The following is a 20,207-nucleotide window of genomic DNA, read 5'->3' on the forward strand; positions in this document are numbered from 1 at the left end:
CCACTAGAGACTTTCATAAAGGAAATTTCCATTAGACCAGATGGAAATACAGTACAGAAATACTTCAGTAATCCGTAACTTCCCCTCTCTCCCCTTCCCCTCCTGAGAAATCCCCAAATTAGCTCCTTTAGATATTATTTGTCAAAAGATTTTTGATTTTTTTCCATGATGTAGAGCAATTATAGTTGATTTTAAGCACATTTCCTCTGTAATGTTCCCTGTATTCCAAAATAAAATGCTATCAGATTCCATCTGTCGGATTTATAAAGGAAACATTTCTTTGCTTATACTTTGCACTGCAGTCATCTCACACAGCTGCGGACCTCATTAATATTAACTCCAAGATTAATCCGTGCTTTATTCTCTGCAACTCAATTAAGACAATTCTATTAATAAAATATGCGCTAGATAATCTATACATGATTCATGAGTACTCAGCTAATGAATTATTCAATGAAAGTGGTCCATGTTTTATCTACATCCTGTAGATCTAATGTAACCTCCCAGCCATGCCAGAGAAGCAGCAGGCTTCTGCTAGAAGATGCAAGCATAGGATGCATTTGGAAAGGGAGATTATATTCATGGCGAGTTCCAACAGTCAAAACACGCCAGTGATGTTCTGATATCTGTCCGTGAGATTTCACAGAGGAAAGCAGCACAGATATCTACTAAATAAATGATACTTGTCATCAGTGTTCTTCAGAGCACAGCTGTATCTCTGGAGATAATCATTTTAGATTTTAAACTACTCTTTGACTCTCTTGACTGAGTAGATTTTGATCTGTTAGATGTTATTTTACGATTTTTTGGTATTATATGGATGTTTATTAACAAGGCAACAGTGTGTCCCTTAATGTGTGATCTACTTTTTGTATATTTTATCCATAGAGGAGATGCGGAGCTATTCTATCGTTACAGAAAGCATTTGATAATTTTGAGAATTGGTGTGCAGTAGAAGCACAAGCTGAGTTAGGTTCGTTGCTCACAGAGTCCAGCATGTTTTACTTAATCTATGAGATGGTCTGTAGAAGCATAATTGCAACATAAAACAGTAAAAGTCTGTGTTGTTGTTGAAGGAGGATTCTGGGGATTTGCTTCAGATGACAGCAGGCTTAACTCGTGACAGAGCAGAGGCCTGGCCTGTGTCACCCAGAGTAACTGCCGGAGATTGGACGAGACATTATCTGGCACCCTCACAAACCCAAAGGCCAACTGCAGACCTGATAAGGACAAGCTTTCCTTCTCCTTCTTGTCAGAGAGCTCTCGCAGAGCCAAGTTCACTGCATCATCTGTAATACTCGGCCAATCAGATTGCATGCGAGCATAGGTCTGGTGGGTTAGTGTTGTGTCTGTGCTTTCCTGCGTTGTTACATGAGGTCACGAGTGTAACTTTCATCTCAAGTCTTGACAAGCTTTTCTTTACATGTTTAATTCATGAGTTCTGCCCCTTTCTCTTTTAGCACCATGTGATGTTTTGTACAGTAGCTTCCAATGTTAAGTTGTTTTCCATAGTCAGCATCTCTGTTAGAGAAATTTCTTTCTTATCCGATCATTCTGGCTTTGTTAAGGGTTATGTAGCTTTAGATAATCTACACCGTCTGCTTGATATTTGAGGCATTTTCCAGGTACTACATAAAGACTTATTTTATTAGTTGATGCTGAAATATCATTTGACCAGTTGCAGTTGTTCTACTTGTGGAAAGTGCTTAGCCTGATTATTGATTTTATTAACATGGATACTATTGCTTTACACTAATCCATATGCAACTGTCTTTCATCTCCCTATTACAGTATTAAGAATTATTAGACAGGAACCATGTAGACGTAGTCCTATGCTTTTATCCGTGCTATTGAATCTTTCTCCTAGTTTATAAGAGAGTCAAAGTTAATTAAACTAATAATTCTTCATTCAGCAAGGCATTTTTTTTATCTTTATCTGCAGACGATATTTCATTATTTTTCCAAGATGTCAGAGATTCTCTTCCAAACATTTAATCTCTTGTGGAAGAGTTTAATCAAATCTGCAGTTAAGAAATAAATTGGAACAAGTCATTATTACTTCCCTTCAACTCTGCTGCTTCTGTTGCTGCTTCAAAAAGCTACCATATTTCGGTTTACCAGGGGGTTCCCAACTAATACAAATTGTTGGGAATATATTTTTATGTTTACATATTTAGTTATTTGAATACAATCTAGTCTTAAAAAAAGACTATCAATATGAATTTTGATATTCTTAAATCTTAGAATCAGACCTATTGGGATAGAAATTTACCAGTATGTTTTTCTTGTAGGATATGGATTATAAAAAGTATTTTTTAATTCTATGGGAAAAGGTCAAAAATTAAATTAGTCCATCTTCAGAGTACAAAGGAAACCGGTTGCTTTTCAATTTGTATTTCAAACTCTATTTCAGGCTTTTCATTTTTGCCCAATAGTAAATTGGTTCAGTCCTACCAGTTCATCTCAACCAGATTGTATACAGACCTATCTTATGAATGGCACATTTTGTATGAGTGCCATACAATTTCTTTTTGCTGTTATTTTGTAAAGGTGAATAAATGAAAAACAAAATTACAAAGATTATCTGATTACTTGAATCATTAAGTCAGTTTGGGGTTTTTTTTTTGTGTGTGTGAGCTAACGTTTTTGTTGTATGTAGGAATGTAGGTGTGTTTGCTCATTATACGCACATTATCCATCAGATATTATTTATATAAAGATGTGTATGTACAATGTGTATGCTTGTACATATGTTAGTGGATATGATTATGTGAGTTTATGGGACTTGGTACATACATTCGAGTATGTATGCAAATTTCTTTTTTTTTCCTTTTGACTGAATGTATAGAAGTATTTATAGTTTATTCTGACTTTTTAGTTCTTTGATGTGCTCTCATATCTAGGGACATCATATAAAAACTTGCTGTATATAGGCCATAATCTGCAAACATGTCTGACGCTCTACATGTACACTCTGTCAAAAAGCAGATGCTGCTCTGTATGTCTGTACAGAGCACATGCCAAATAGAAAGGTCTTGAATCTCATGCTCAGTGAGCCGTAGTTCTGTCAGTTAGAACACAGACGGTAGCTATGCAAATGCATGTCAGTAACAACTGCCAAGTTGCTCCTGGAGAGCCTCTTATTAGGGTCGGGATGTTTTCAGCTTCTCTGAGCAGAGCAGAGGGCAGCAGAGGGCCACTGGTGGCAAGAGCAGATGTAAGGGAAAGTGAAGTAGCTGGCTGGCTGGCCTCTTGCCCTCAGGTTTATGTGCTTCAGCCACTTACCTGCGCGTGTGCGTGTGTGTGTGTGTGTGTGTGTGTGTGTGTGTGTGTGCGTGTGTGTGTGCGTGTGTGTGCGTGTGTGTGCATTGCATGTGTTAGGCTGACGGATACAGTTACAGGTCAGGATGTTTACCTTTCTGAATATACTAACATCTTGGCATGCTCATGCTGGCAGCAGAGCAGCAAGAGACTATGAAGATCATCACTGTTGTCTTTTTTTCTTAGAAAATAGGAACAGGTTTTTTTTAAATATTTATTTATTTTTAAATCAGGATTAGAAAGTCAACAGTTGAATCAAAAGTCAAGAAAATCCTGGATTTTCTGCCCCTGTAGCAAGGCAGAAAGTGAGATTTGTTATGACAGTTTTTGTACTAAAGTTAATCTGATGGCTGGCTAATTTTATTTGACCCCCTAATCCCAGGCATTTTCACAAACTCTCAATTATTGGACTAAACTATAACCTTCCTTAAAAAAGTATAATTCACCCATAGTTCAAGTCAAAGCTCAGCAGACTTGTTATAGTATTATTTCAAAGCCATAAGTAAGAGTAAATTGATAATTTTGAAGTTAGTGCAGTTTGAGTCTATAATTACCACCTGCAGTTACTGCAGCACCCTGGAGCTGGAAGGGATTTAGTGTCTTGCTCAAGGGTGCTTTGGCAGGGAACATACTTGCAAAGGACATAAACCCTCAAGCTCTAGCATTTGATCTTCACTGTGCCGCTCTGCTCTCTCTCTCTCTCTTTTTCATTTCTCTTTGCAAGTTTCATTTAACTTCAAGATTTTAAATGTGTTAAATTTTGAACGTCTCAACTGTTAATAAGTATACCTTTTTAGATGCATGTGTGAGTGATGCATATTGTGTTTCCTGTAGGAGTGTGGTGGTGCCTGTGAAGAAAACCTCCCCTGGCAGCCTCGCAGTGAACACGATGGGAAGCAGCAGCAGCACCTCTGCAGGGCTGACAGCTGGCAGCACCCCCAACATCTTTGCTGCTGCCTCTGCGACCCCCAAAAGCATGATCAACACTACAGGTAGGGCATGCACAAGGTCACTGGAATACACTTATATTTAAAAAACTAAATTCAGCACTTGTAATGTGGTTTATTTTTACAAATTATACTACTTTAGATAAATTAGAGTAATTCTTAATGACCTATCTTTCTTTGATTCTAAGAATACAAACAAATCACTTTCCCTTTGTTGGATCATGTGATCCTGTTTCCCTGTGCAGGGGCTTGTTGTTACCACTAGATGGCCCTCTTTACCTTCCTGTCAGTGTCTGCAGCAGCTCAGTGCAGTGACAATTAAGAACTGCCCGTCCTCAGCCAAAATGATTCCTCCTGTTAGTACCAAAGCAAAAAAAATCAAACTGCATAATTTATTAAACAAAATAATAGTGACTATTATACACATGGAGTTCCTGTGTTTTCTGTGTTTCTGTCCGATTGACTGCAAGCCCTCTCTCCCTCCCCCTGCTGTCACGTTGCTTCTCCCGAGGCTCTGCTGCATTAAGCCAGTTCCACCTCAGGGCTCCTGTAGTCTGGGCCTCTGAAAGGACCCACTTAACACGAAGAACCATTAGGAGCTCCAACACCTTTTTAATGTGCTCCATTAAAGAAAAAACCTCTCCCTCTCCACTCTGAGCACCTCTGCAGGAATGTGAAAAATGTATCCAAGTCAAAGTGTGCATTCAGCTAAAGCCACAGGCCGTCATCCAGATCCCATGATCTCACCCGCTCTGGTTTTACCCTCTCACAAGGACCGTCAAAATGATTTTATACCTGTGCTTCACGGTTCACCTTTTAATTACTGTTGTCACAATATCCCTAATTTAGGCTTTGATACCAAAACTAGATGTAATATGTAATAATTTGAGGCGGATGTTGTTTTGATAGGTCGGTTGGTTATTAATCTTTGTCGTCTCAGTAAGCAAAATAGTCCCATATGTTGCTGCTGGTGCCAGTTTGAATAACCAGCTTAGGTGCACTTGGATTTAGTTAAAGATTGGTGCGCCCCAACGATGTTTTCAATTGTTTGACTTGGTTGGGATTTGCGCTGACTGCTGAAATCCACTGTCAGCGGCCAGATTGCGGCTGATTTTGTAACTTTTTTTTTCTTTTTACTCCTTCTGTTATTTCAGGTTGTGTGCCATAGGGGTGGGAATCACCAGAGGCCCCACAATATGATATTAGCAGAATACTTAAGTCTTGATATGTTTTTACAATTTTAAACATTTTGCAATATGCTGAGTATTGCAATAACACATATCTGCCATTACATGAATATATAGCCTTTGGAGGTGACAGTAAAATATAATTTCAACATTACAACATTGTTAATATATTAAAGTACTTAAAGTAATTATTCTCACGTGTGTTTTTGTTGCCTAAATGTTAATCCTCACCCCTCTCTTCAATTATTTAAGATGATTAAAGACATACATATGTATACTTATTTTAGTATTGTACTGATGTTGCATACTCCTCATGGTCTTCTCCGCAGGAGCAACTGATGCAGCCCCCTCTACCTCATCCTCCTCCAGTTTTGTCAATGGAGCCACCAGTAAGAATCTGCCGGCCGTGCAGACGGTGGCCCCCATGCCTGAAGACACAGAAGAAAACATGAGGTACAACAGAGCCCTCTCTGTTCAGCCATACTTGTATTGCTCCAGTGTTAGTAAACTTGTTTTTATTCAAAAGGTGTGACTGCTGTGTGAAATCTTCTCATGCAGATTTGTTTTATCCAAAATTTTCAATAATTTCTCTCTTTGAACTGATTGATATATTTAACCTGATCTGACGGAAAACTACGGTGCCTCTGTGCTCACCTTTAATCAGACTATATCTTTGTCTCTACACAGTCAAAAGAAAAGACCACAAATAAAATGGAGGTGTTTTTTTCCTGAACACTACGGCAAAGTTCAGCCTAATTCTTTGTGTACACATTTCTGTGTGACTTGTTTTGACCTTGACTCATCTTCCTCATTTGCTCTAATAGTTTGTGACAGGCATCCTTAGTCCAGCTCTCCCACTGACTGCAGAGAGCCCGGGTCTTTCTCCAGAGTCTCTCTCTATCTTTCTCTTTTCAGTTGCCATGGTAGCAGTAACCGACATCACTTAGCGTAACTGTGAAGTCAATGATAGTACTATCTGCCTGCAGAGTCTTATATTTTAGATGAGGAAAGAAACAGCTAAGCTGAACTGTCTGCTCCAGTCTACTGAAAATAACAAATGGATATGAGTATAAGTATATATTTTATAATTCATTTCTCATAATTAGTTAGTTAGCCAAAGTGTTAAGTCACAAAACAACATGTAGGGAGTACTGCCTGTGGTTTCATATTTTATTTTTTGCTCTATTTCAGTGCCTTTTGTGACGTGGACCAGGAGGGTCTGACACCTCCTGAGCTCAAACCCTTTAGCTCCCTGACAGGATTCCAAGCATCCTCCAGAGATGCAGGACAGTGTCTTAGGCAAGGACATTTTTGTTAGCCACCGATGCCCCCTTCACCCTGCTTTTAATGTCATCCCTCTGCTGTGTTTTCCCAGGGTGCTGGAGGGCAGATTACACCACACACTCATACAAATCCTAACAAAACCTCTCCTCTTCCTGCTCTCGTTTTCTCTCTATTCTGCTGCTTTCTGCCCATCTTAGCTGGGAAAACAAGCCTCCCCTCTCCTCATGTTGCCTAGTATCTATGTGTGTACACACAGGAGTGCAGAGATATGTTGCAGCTTGAGTCGTATCTCTGCGTGTATACAGTCTGAGGTGTACTGTATGGCTACATGACTCCAGCTCACAGTTTCTCTGAGGTGCTTAGATAATGTCAGGCAGCAGCATGTAGTGAGCGTGTGGAAGATAAGGAACTTCTCTCTGCAGTCTCGAACAAGTGTGATCCCATGTGCAAACCTGGTAACATGTCACAACAAAGAATGCAAACAACTGGTGAGAAACATGGTTTTAACATGGATTTTGACAACATAAAATCTTCTCTCATTGACATCAATGACAGCAATCATAATCTCATTGCTATCCAGTTTTGTTTGCATCCTCTGAAATGTGTTGGTTACCTTCTGCACCTACCAGGACTGGCTAAACACCAACTCGTGTTAGCGGTGCGCTTTGTGTCAATAATGAGGCCCTCACTATTCTTTTTCTGTCCTACTCTTTATTTAAATTTCTGTTTATTGTTGTTTTTTCTTTTCAAAATACACTTACAAATTTTCCCTCTGAATAAATATGCCTGTACATTCTTAAGTGCAAAGAGCATGTACTTAGTACAAGAACAGACAGGCAAACAACAGATAAATAACAACAAAGAAATTAGAAATGAAAATAAAAGAAAGATAAAAGAAAAAATATATAAAAATAACATTTAAAGAGGGTGTCATTACTGTAATTACAGTGTTATCAAGAATCAGTCATGGGTTTATCTTATTGAAATTTTCTATAAAGGGTCGCTATGTCCAGTAGAACACATTTAACTTTCCTCTTAATGAAAATTTAGTTTAGGTTTTTTTCTGATTTAAATGCTTCATCACATCATTCAGTAAATTTAGGTGGGTTTGGGGGGATTTCTGTTTCCAGCTCAGCAAAATCAGTCTTCGTGCTAAGAATGTCACAAAGCATATCATGTTATATTGGCTATTTGTCAGCTCTGTTGTAACTGCTTTCACATTTTCTGCCCTACTCTCAATTAAAGAGCAAAATGCTGCCTCCCTTACATTTCTAATTCAGGTGCCTTATTTCCTTTTTGTGACTTCTGTCCCGATGTGTTCTTTGACAGCATTACTACGAAGCTGGAGAGGGCGTTAGAGAAGGTGGCACCCCTGCTGAGAGAGATATTTGTGGACTTTGCACCCTTCCTGTCACGCACCCTGCTGGGCAGCCATGGGCAGGAGCTGCTCATAGAAGGTACAGATGTTCTCTAGTGCATTTTATTCCCTAAGCTGTGTGTGGTGTCCTGCCTCCACCGCCCTGCCGCTGTATGTACCACATTGGCTGCCTCATTGATGGATGCATACGCAGTAGTAGGTGTTGACAGGAGAGTCACTATTTTGCACACAAGCTGGGAGTCTGTCACAGTCTGATTAAATCTACTCTCTCTTTCATTCATCTTGTGACGTCTGAGTGTTTTGTCTTCTTCATGACTCACTCCACATATTGAGGATTATTCCAAGATGTAGTATTTTTAAACATCAGTGTTTCACAGTCAGAGCAGATGTCATGTTGAAATGATTGTTGATATAAGTGTTGGCCTTTGCCTCATGCAGGTGATATTTTTAGTATCATCAGGTCAACCTGCAGTATGGTGAATTTTTGTCCCATTTTTGTCTAAATTTCAGAATAAAATCATCAGAAGTAATTTTTGCCAGATGATTTGCCGTTGTAGGAAAATCTCAGAGCTTTAGATGTAATTACATTGGAAGTAAAATTACCCTCTTTCTGTTTTGTCCCGTGAAGATCCAGCACATTTTCTGCACAGTGCAACCCGATTCCATTTACTTTTTTAAAAAATTTCTGTAATGTCTCAGAGATAATGCAGTAATGCTTTGTTTATGTTAAAGTGACACAGCACTGTAAGTTAAACTTTAAGTTATGGATGTTTTTGCATAGACGTTGCACTCTGTCACAATAAAACAGCCCTCAGGTTTTATGTCTTTACCATAAAAGACTCATGATTTTATTTTAAACTGCGTTACAGCAGTCACATTGCATATGTTTGAAGTGCAGGTCTCACTGGGTTGGTTGTCCCTCTGCTCCACTCCAGTCTAGGCTCTAGTCTTATTTCTTGGTGGCTGTGTGAAGGCTCCCAGTGCCTTCCTCAGGCCCCAGGTTGGCAGTCTTTCACAGTGCTACTCATGCTTAACCTCAGGGACTGTCTGCGTGCATGTGTGTGCTCTGCCACTCTACTCCCAATGCTTGTTTTGGCTTGGATCTACAAGAACACACTGCCGCCACATACACACGTGCATGAGCTGATTTTGCAGGCATTTGTCTGTGTGTGCACAGTGCAGAATAAATGTGTGTGGCCTCTGGTCTCTTGACTTGCAGTTTGCACAAAGTGAAATGATATCTCTGCGTTTTCTCACTGCCAAAGTCTTTTCTTTTAAGTGTAAGCTAAACCGATATTAGTTTCAGAGGTCTTTGCAGAGGATGACAGCAGGCTGAAAGAATGCAATCCCGTGACTTTATTAAAGCCGGATCCAGAGAGAAGTTGTCTGACACGTGTCCGTTTTCCAGAGCATAACATACTTGAATACTGTTTACACAGCCAGCTACCTTTAAATGACTTAATGACTTATTTGCTACTGATAGAATAGTAATTCAAATATTATCATATCAAGTATTATATTTATTTTTGTAGCTAAATCTGAAATTTAAAGTACATTTTAATTTTTCAACTGTTAGAATTAATTCAGTCTGGCTATCTTACTCGTGTGAGCAGGGTCTTATTTATTTGAAAAAAATTTATTGGTGAAATGATGGATTAAGTCCCTGTCTACATTTATTAAAAGGACATTTAAAGCACTACTTTTTAAAAACAATGTCTCTATTCCAGCCAGGAAAGTTCCACAAGCAGGCCGTTTTTTCTCCCATACATCATGCATATGCCATACACATATGTAAATAGCCATGTGGGTATGCCGTGCACAGGTGGAAGGCTACTCACTCAAACTCAGGGGAGAGGAATGAAAAAATCAGGTAGCAAAGCCTTGACAAGTGTGAATATGTCTGTTACCCTTTCACTCAAAGTCTGTCAGCAGACTGACCAAGCTGACAAACCAGAGCTGAGCTGAGAGTGTAACCCCACAAACAAGGTCGTAGATAGACAGCTCAGGCCTCTCTGGTGCTCTTCCCAAGACGTCTTTAACCCTGTCTGGGTCTCTGAAAAGTGCACCCTTCTCCTGACATGAATTAGAGCAGATTTATCAGATAAAACAAATACACTTTTTTACCACAAATACTTTAAATCTTTAACGTTATCGAGCCGCTCAGGTCTGCCCCAGTTGAAAGTGTGTTTGTCCAGATGGTTGAGCTTTTCCTCCCTCTCTCTCCTTTTCTTCCCAGCCCTTCCCAGGCTCACAGTTGAAATACTGTGCTGTAGTGCAAAGGCGCTCCATTTACCAGTAATTACCAGTCATCCATCACTCCTTAGATTGCCCGGGGTCGAGCCCCCCTGTGCCCCGTGTGCCCCTTTGCCTCACCCTATTCCTTCAACCCCCCCTGCAGACATTTGGTCACTGCGGCAATTATGTTGAGTGCACCCTGAGCTTTACACTTGGAGTTGGTGGGTCAGTCCTGTGTATGAACACTGCTGCTGTTGTGATGCCTGCCGCCTGCTTCTCGCTGTCCCCTGAGTGGCCCAGCCTGCCGGCACATTGCCCCACAATGCCACATTCACCCGTGCCTTAACCCTGGCCTGTTTACAGGAAAGGACTGGCAGGACGTGTTTAAATAGAATGCATTTAGTTTGTCTACCAGCACAAGGCCAGGGTCAGCTTGCCACCTGACTCCTGTGTCAGACTGGACTGACTTATGGCTCAGCATGTCACTGCTATAACAAGAGGTCAGCAGTGGCACTCTGTGTACAAGAGGAGGGTCACATCCTCTCAGAGTATTTACAATATGCTCCCTCGGACACTCTGCACTCATGAATAGCGACGGATGTGGAATAAAAGGATCCATCCATCTACTAGTGAATAGTATTTTATGAACTACTATTCTGCATTACATTGTGCATTTACACAAACAAAACTACTGAATGTCAATATCAAGCTGTGACATTAACATATAAATATTTTGTTATTCCATATAAGACTCTATATTGGATCGCGTTGCAATGGTATGATGTATGTATATATATATATATATCAAGATTTTACTTTATCATGGTATATGATATTACACAATAAGTATTGTTACTATTATCAGTCACTATTAGCCTTAAAGAAATGAAAACAGTTTTTTTTTAGCAAACATTTTATTACAACTGAAATTTAAGATCATTTTTTCAATGGAAATATTTGTAAAAAGGCGGTCAGTGGGAGGACATGCATGCGAGAAAGTCTGATAGCATTTCTTTCAAAACTGTAGATAAGTAAAAGCATGCGGTACGATAACCATCAAATTTAATAACAAGGTAAACCTTGAAACCGGTATGTCGCTGCAACCCTAGTACTGAAAGACCATTCAACCAATTTGAGTCATTGCAGGTTCTGGTCTTGTGTTTTGAAATTTGGTGGTGGGGCTAAAACTCTGTCTGGGAAAAAATAATTGAGTTGAGAACTTTTATGTACTGTATATGGCTAGTTTAAACACATCATGATAGTGCAGTTACAACAGGGTGCAGATTCTGTTGCATATGTCATTAAGTTATAAAGTGTAGGGTCTGTTTTCCTCTATTAAAAGTGTCTACATTTCTTCTGCATGCTGCCATGCCACTCAATGAGAATTTAGCAGGGTTCATGGAAAACCTGGAAAAGTCATGAAATTTCACAATTTTATTTTCTTGGCTTAGAGGAGTCATGGAATTAAGTTAAAATCCAAGTTTTGGAAAAGTCATGGAATTCTGTTGTGTAAAATATAATTAACTGTTGCATTAATCTTCCAGGGATAACATTTCACATAATGTAACATAACAGTAAATTTATTTTCTATAAGTTAGCTGTTGACATAATATAACTCAAACATGTGTAGACTAGGGTTGCGCAATATATCGTTTAATCAGCATTTCAACGTGCAATAGTGGCATCATAGGATGTGTGATGTCAAGTAAGGCAAATTAAGGCAATCAATTTATTTGCAGCTTGATATAGAAGGAAAACTCACATTGTTCTCATTTTCCATGACAAATACTGACCAGGCCTTTCCCTTTGAGAAAGGTTATGTGACGTTGTACAGCAACGTTTGTTATGGTAAGCAAAACTCCTGTGTGCTTGTGTAGAAAAGAACCGTAACCAGCGGGCAAGTGCTGTAGACACAGTAAAGCGTGTGCTTTTCCCAAGAAGTTTTATCATGGGTCCTTGAAAAGTCATGGAAATGTTTTGAAATTTTATCTGTTAAAATGTGTGGGAATCATGATTTGTTCTGTGATAACAGCCAGTAAAGCATACTGTTATTTGTTATTGTAGCTTTTGCACTGTACACTGCACAACTTGTGAATGTGAACTGAAATCTTTATTAAGAATTTTAAAGATTAAGAATATTTTGTTCTCTCCTTTGATCGACACCCTGTCATTCATGAAACATTCACAGCTGTGGCACTGACTCCTGCCAGCCTATAATGAGTCATAGAGAGTTGCACTCCTTCCTTTACTAATGAATGCACCTTTAATGGTTCTCAGCCAGCGCAACAGAAGGTGCTGGAGGTGCAGAATACAAGACCAGTTGCAGCCATTGTTTCTGCAAATGAGCTTTTCACACCTGCCCTTGTTTCATTAGAGAGTTGTCTGCTTCTGCGGCTCACTGTCTACAGAATGGAGATGGAGGAAGAAGCTGTGAATGTGTGTGTGTGTTTGCATGTGTGTGGAGGGGATGCTTACATGTACACGTGTGCATCTGTTCTGTACACATGCTTTTTTTTTATTTACAGTTTTATGATTGGCAAATTAGAAGCACATTTTAAGGGACTTGTAAATTGCTTGTCACTGCCTGAAGTGTATCATGTGCCAAAAACAATATAGCTTCATCCAAGTACTATATCCTATGTCAGAAATTGAAACCAGAATATTTATATTTACACACACACACACACACACACACACACACACACATATATATATATGTATATGTATATGTATATATATATATATATATATATATATATATATATATATATATATATATATATATATATATATATATATATATATATATATATATATATATATATATTATCTCTTACAGCCACATAACTGATTAAATAACTAAAGACTGTTCCCACAGATATTTTACTGTTGTAATAACTGTTATAGTTAATACCCAATTCTATTTTTGTCTCTACAGGTCTAGTTTGTATGAAGTCAAGCACCTCAGTGGTGGAGCTCGTCATGCTGCTTTGTTCTCAGGTGAGCTTTTTTCTCCTTTCTCCTGTTCACAATCCTGATCCCCAGCCTCTCTTTGTCTTTGTCCCATCCCTCTTCTTTTCTCTGTGTGATATGCCTTTCTCTACAACGCTTTTCCTGATAACATATTTTCTGTCAACAGTATGTGGAGATCTATGAGGCGGGTTTAAATTGGACATAGTCACTGCAAATTGTAATTGCAATTGTATTTCTCTCACCTCTGCAACTCATCTAACATTTATAGCTTAACCCTTAGAAACCTTCATTTCGTTAAAAAAACATATGAGGAAAGTGTTGAGCATTTTTAGTAGAAATGACCTATGCATTGCCAAGAAACTTGTAAGAAGAAAGAAAAGAAAAAACAAACAAACTGAAAAATTGTTTTTAAAGGAAAAGCAAAGTTTAAAAAAAAACAGGGAAATGATTAAAAGACTACTTGAAAATATTAAAATTCTGTAAAATATTTTAAATATTATAATTTTAATATTATTATATTATAATTATCACTATAGTTATTTTGCCATTTCTGAAACTACTAATTTCTTGAAATTTACAGGAAATTCTTGACAAGTTGCTAATTGCCCTTCTTTCCCATGTTTTTTTTTTTTTTTACATTTTTCTAAACAATTTCCTTATGGGGTTCAAAGGTTTAAATGCATGTGAAAGGCATCTGAATGCAGCACAAGAGAAGTGATGTCGATCCAGGTTTCAAAGGGTTAAACATGCAAAAATAGGTTCAGTTTATCCTGTCAAAACTACAGATATCTTGTAAATGTGTTTTGGTTTATGCAGGGTTAAATGCTAAGGGCACTGTGTTATGTTACAGAATAAGTTATTCTAATCTTTGCTGAAGCTTTGCTTATCAGTGTGCTTTTTTTTTTTTTTTTTTATAAGATATGACCTAAGCAAATACTCCAAACTGGTGACAACACACAGACACAAACAGCTCTCTGAGAATCCGGAGACTTTCTCACAACACCCCAGAGCTTTTATCCAGAGCCCTCCTTTCGAGAATGAGCCCACCTCATGCAACGCTGCAAGTGACTGATCACCTCCGAGCTGACCCTCTGAATCTCTTGTTAAGCCCTTGTTTTAGAGAAGGTCAAAGCCTCAATGTAGCAGTTAGAACGGGAGATATTTAACATACCTTCTGTCAGCCCATCAGTCTTGTGTCGGTAGCCCATAAGGAAGCCATTACTTGGTGCCTCTCTGTGGATCCAGACTGCAGGGCCAGAGCCTTGAGGAGGTGGATAGCCACTATGTGTGCGCCGTGGTATCCGCAGTCCAAAGCCCTCTTCAGCAGGGAGCTCAGCCTCTGTTATATGGAGGCCATTATTCAGGGGCTTTCCTCCAAAAAAACGGACATAAACGGGGCCAGCCAGCATTGAGTTATTGTTGCTCTTTTGATGGTTTCTGACGGGGCTCCTTTTTGTGCTGCTTTTCTGTCTGTAGAGTATCTGTGCGAAGTTGCTTTTTCCAGCTCATGGATTTATTGCAGATGAGAGCGTCAGCATGCTGTTAAGGGTTCTGAGTCCACCCCCCTTTATACAGATAGCATTACTGCGGCTCCAGAGGTTCCTGCCATTAGAGGCTCTAGGGATGAAACCCAGGCTAAGATATCGATCAGACAGCAAGGCCTTGAGCCTGGACTGTAGAGCTTGGTGTCCTTCTACAACCTTTCAAAAAGAGATGAGCCATTACTTCATATCCTAATGCTGCACCGCCAGTAATGAATCATGATGTTGAATCATTATGTTGCCAGCTAATATGATTTAAAAATCACACTGTAATGATAGATGATGGTTTTCTGTGTCTCTCTTGACAATATTTTTATTGGGTTTTTTCAGTTGTATCATATATATATATATATAACATGTACGTGAAATAGTCTTGGCAACTAATATGGTATACCATAAAATGGAAAGCTAGGCCAAAAACAAGTCAAAACAAAAGAACAACAACAACAAATCAAAACTTTGTAGTTCACTCTGCAAATTTAAAAAAAAAAAAAAGTATGAAATTACGTGGTAAGCAAATGCATCACTAGGGTATGAATGTTATTTTGTTTTTGAATCTTTTTTTTTTTTTACTTCTGATGTTTTGTTTTTGTTTTTTCAAATAAAACTTAGTAGTAAATGAGTTACTAATATGAATATTCCAAATAAAAAGGATAGGTATAATAAGCGTCAGCTTCAACCTATTCCTTTATGGTCTTTTTGTTTTGTTATTCCTTTCGATTTAATGCCTTGATGCGGTATTGTACATTCATCTTGGAAAGTTAATAAGAATCTAAAAAAACTACCATTACCATTATAATTAACAACAAGAACAACAAGAAAAAATCACAAAGGTGAAAAACAGATGTTACAGTAATTAAAATGTCCAGAAATCTTAAAGATTACATGGGCTACAATACTTAATGTTTTTATTTTGCAATTTCCTTGACCTACTCCCACCTTTGGTGTTCTTCATCTTTATCAACATGTTGTTTCAAATAGTCCATGAAGCTCCCAAGATATTTTCAAAAACTGCCAGCTTTCCTTTTGTAATATGTTAGTTTTTCCATAGCAACACATGTTGATAAATCCTTAATGTATTGTTTTTTACTTGGTTTGATCATATCTTTCCATCCTGTAGCTCACTTGGATAAATACCCAAGATGCACAGCTTTGGCCTACAAGGAATATTCAGTTTTGTTATGTGGCTAACCATGCCAAGAACCTCCCTCCTTGTTATCAGCATCGATTTCTTTCAGGTGGCATAGTTGATACGTGCTGAGCTGTTATATCACAAGCAAATCTAATTTTTAGTCTAACTGATAATTACATTGCAATATACTCCTAATGAATGTCTATGATGCCACATACTGTATCCCAAGTGCTCGGAAAATCTTCTCAGATGCAGGAGGGGCTTTGGCTGACATCACGATAAAATGCCAACTTCAACGTACCCCTCATATATTTCAACATTAATGTTTTAAGACAGCAAGGAGGGCAATTTGGTGACCTTTAGTCCTTCTCTGTTTTGTGACCTGTCACTTTTATGAATGAATTAGTGCTAATGATCTGCCTTTTCTTATTTTTGCATACTAATCACAGCAATCATCGTGTGGCCACGGCTGCTGACACTTTGTGTCCCTCCTCAGCCCAGGCAGCTGAATGAAAAGGTCAAGCATCTCTGTTTCTTGTAACAGCTTAAACATACAGGAGGGGATCCAGAGTGGAGCCACAGAGATTTAGTGATGGAAGGCCTCCAGATGTTGAGAGTATAACAGAGCAAAGCAGAGCAGATAAAAGCAAAAGCTCGTCCGCACACTGACAGGTTGGATTGAAACACCACAAATACTTAGTGCCCTGCTGAATTTCAGCGAGATGAAAGTGGGAGGAAAGAAAATTTTCTTAAGGACAAAAAAGTGTTCAGTGGGATTGGAGTTGTGGGATTTCAGGTCCAGGGTTTTTTTTGAGGATAGATGGATCTATCTCCGAGTGACTTCACAAGCTCTTCAACAGTAAACAGCTTCTTAGCAGCTTTTAGCAAATGGTTTGGTTTCCACACATTTGTATGGGCAGACAGGAGATGGTCGTAACATCGTAGCTTTTTTGTCACTGGTTTTCAGGCAATAACATGCACTGTTTTGGCTGTAATGCTATTTATGTGCTAAGTTTTAAGTTAAGTGCATTTTATTGTTGTTGTAAGCCCATATGTCGTTTACATTTTGTGAAGTAAAATACTACTGACTGATATTTGGTCATTTATCTTATGATTGGACCTTAAACTAATGACTAAGTAGAAATCTGGACGCTGTGGCTGCATCAGTTGGGAACTACTGATTTAGTCCTTATTCCTAGGAATTAGCATTCAAACTTAAATCCCATTTATTGTGCGACAGTGTCAGTATTTTTCATGCAAGTTTTTGTGCTAATGTTTTATCTTTTAGCTGTAAGATGTTGTAATGTAGTAAAAAGTCTAACATACTTGGTTCACACACACGAGTGCAGTACATACAAGTACATACACATATAAACAGACAAACACAGGCATACACCAATTATGCTATAAGTCATTTAAGTGTTGAATTAATTGCTTTCAGTGTGTTAAGTTTTTGACATAATCCTTATTTCATAATGTTACCATTCACCCCAGCTGTTTCACAACTAGTTCAGACTAGGAGTTAATTTTAACATTTTACTCCTTGTGTTGAGACTAAACCATGCATTTTCTGTATGTTACAGAGATAATAGCTGCATCATTTTATAGCATACACATGAAATAATGTATCCCATTTTAAAAGCATTGGCTAAAAGAGCTCTAAGATACAGACAGCAATGTCAAGAATGTTTCAATCATTCATCTCCCCTTCCATACTCTTTTTCATCATTCTCATTAACATTATTTCCAGCAGCAGGCAGCTGTTTTCACACAACCTGTCCAACACCTGAAACAGTGAGCGCAAGCTATGAGAATGTTTTTTCAGAAGTTAAAAGAAGCTAAACCTCAGATAAAAATTGAGTGACTTTGGACTTTCACTTTCAAATCACCTGAAACTTGTCGAAAAGAATGCAAACATGATCTGCCCAATATTTAACTCAGCAACTGGTAGCTTCTGTTAGTCTGAGTAACAATAAAGGGCAACAATACAATGTTTGTTAACAATGGCTTTGGGCAGAAAATCCCCATGTCACAAACATAATGAAATGGCACTGAGCAAACGCTGGCTCAACTGGTTATTTTTAGCCACCTAAAAAAAGGCCCACTTACAAAAAAACTATCGGTTTAAATGTACGCTGTTTTTAGAATATTTTCGCCACTTTACCTTCATGTCACACAGCCCTTTTTGACAGGTTACTGAAGCCGTTATCTCACAGCCACCAGACTCCACTGACAAAAGCAGTCATTTTAGAATGTGGGAGTTGCTGCTCTGGTGCTGCCTCATCGAGAGGTGAAAATGTTACAAATATAATGTACAGTTACACTGATATTGATTTTTTTTTTTTGGCTACAGACCCAACCACAGATTTGCAAAGACACTAATAAACCAACACACTACATAATAAAAACACAGTAGACAAAAACACGTTGGCTGTCTTCACATATCTCTGCAATTAGAAACAAAAACCAGTTGTCTCCCCTGAAGTATTAGTGCAGCGTATTTTATATATAGAGGCTGTATTTTAGTTTAATGTGGAGCTCTTCTGCCTCCAGAAGGCCAAAACTCTTCACTTTTAAATCCAAGCTTTTTAAGCTACTAAACAAACTTCCAGTGACCAGAGGTTTTGCACTCTGATCATGGTCTGCATTTATATCAAGGATCACATCTCTTATTTTTAAGGAGGTGCATGTCATACCTAATTCCCTTCAAATGGGCAGCAGAGGAATCTCTGCAATCAAAGGCAGCCGCCTCTGGGAGCTCTGTTCTCCAGTAAAAAAAAAAAAAAAAAGAAAAAAAGAGAGCATCTGAAGTGCTATCTCAGCTGTCAACAAGGATGCCTCAGACAAGATACCAAATTTGACTAGTTCACGCTATACCTCCGCTGACCTGCTGCCATTTCCCTGGCAATACTGAAGTGTCACATCTGCTGTGATTTCTGTATTTATTTTTGTCACGTGAGCACAGCACAAGTGGAACCTCAGAAGACTGGCTGCACATGATCCCTGTCCAAATCAAGAACAGCTTATTCCAGGCAGATACTGTAGCAGAGGAAGGGGGTCACGGGGAACATTTGGAGACCAGATGCTCAGCAGTTTGTCAGCACCATCTCCCTGACTTAACGCATTGTAGGGTCAGACTGTGTACTCTTGCGTGAACCAGTATGTGTCAGGCACGACAACTGTGTACAAAAACACTTGCACATACATAATAATGTCAATGTCAGTTATTCTGGTACTGTACACAACAAATACTACTTACCTCATCCAGACACTGACATGAAACAGGCAGTGTATACAACTGTTTTGCATCTACGATTACTGATTATGTTTCCCTGTGGAAGCTTTTTTTCCGAAATGAAAATAATATCAATTTCTGCAGATTGTACATGGATGGTCATGTTCAAACGCTCCCTCTATATGTGAGTAGCTGTGGGTTGCATATACATTAGTACCCCTCTGGACTAAGACCCCTTTCTCCTTCATTTTCCTGTGTGTCCCTCCTCTTTTGAACTGTGGCCCTCTCTGTTTTCTCTTCCATTTGCACCTCAGTGAGGGTACAGGAGAGCTGAATTTCCCACAGTGAAAGGCACGCTCTCAAACTGCTTTTTAATCATTTCCAGAGCATGTTGTGAGACAGCAAGTGCTGGCACTCTGGCCCAAGGCTCGGATCCCTTCCAGGCGCACACTGCAGGGCTCGGTGAGCCCGCTCGGTAATCTGTCACTGTAAAGGACAGAGGAAATGGCTGTATTTAAGTGAGAGGATACAGTTTCATCCCACAATTACATCTCTCCTGTGTTTACAGATCTTTTCACAGAGGAAGAAAGGATAGTCACGCTGGCTGTGCAGGATTTCAGTTTTTTATAGTTTTTTTTTCCTCAAAGGATAAATGAAGTAAATGCTTTCTTTACCCACTTGAACTACAAGCTATGAAATGTAATCTAGATTGCAGTTGAAATATGCAGTTTGGATGATGAAATATAATTCTTGTTATGCTTTTCTAAAAGATGTTGTTGCATATTGGAAAAATGGTGCTTTGATACTCATACTCTAACTAAAGCTGAGGAAGTGTTTTTTTTCACTACTGTGTTAGCCACTAAATGTACCTTTTTCGTTTTTGTTTGGCTTTTAATTTATCTAATTCTTACAATTATTTTGTATCAGTTATCTTTTTTTTACTATTCTTACTGGTCTCTGTACTTTTTACCTTC

The 20,207-nt window shown here is 38.7% G+C and overlaps 1 protein-coding gene across 1 annotated transcript in view; it reads left to right on the forward strand.

Annotated features, from left to right (window-relative positions):
- Nucleotides 1–20,207, forward strand: part of nbeab (neurobeachin b) — a 291,848-nt gene that overhangs the window by 130,290 nt on the left and 141,351 nt on the right. The window contains exons 31-35 of the mRNA XM_088079139.1: nt 4,156–4,313; nt 5,785–5,908; nt 6,647–6,754; nt 8,069–8,196; nt 13,291–13,352. Coding sequence (XP_087935265.1) covers nt 4,156–4,313; nt 5,785–5,908; nt 6,647–6,754; nt 8,069–8,196; nt 13,291–13,352 — 580 coding nt within the window. The remainder of the gene's footprint in view (nt 1–4,155; nt 4,314–5,784; nt 5,909–6,646; nt 6,755–8,068; nt 8,197–13,290; nt 13,353–20,207) is intronic.

This window comes from Plectropomus leopardus, chromosome 6, assembly GCF_026936395.1.
Source record: "Plectropomus leopardus strain MGB_pleo_1.0 chromosome 6, ASM2693639v1, whole genome shotgun sequence".
NCBI lineage: Eukaryota > Metazoa > Chordata > Actinopteri > Perciformes > Serranidae > Plectropomus > Plectropomus leopardus.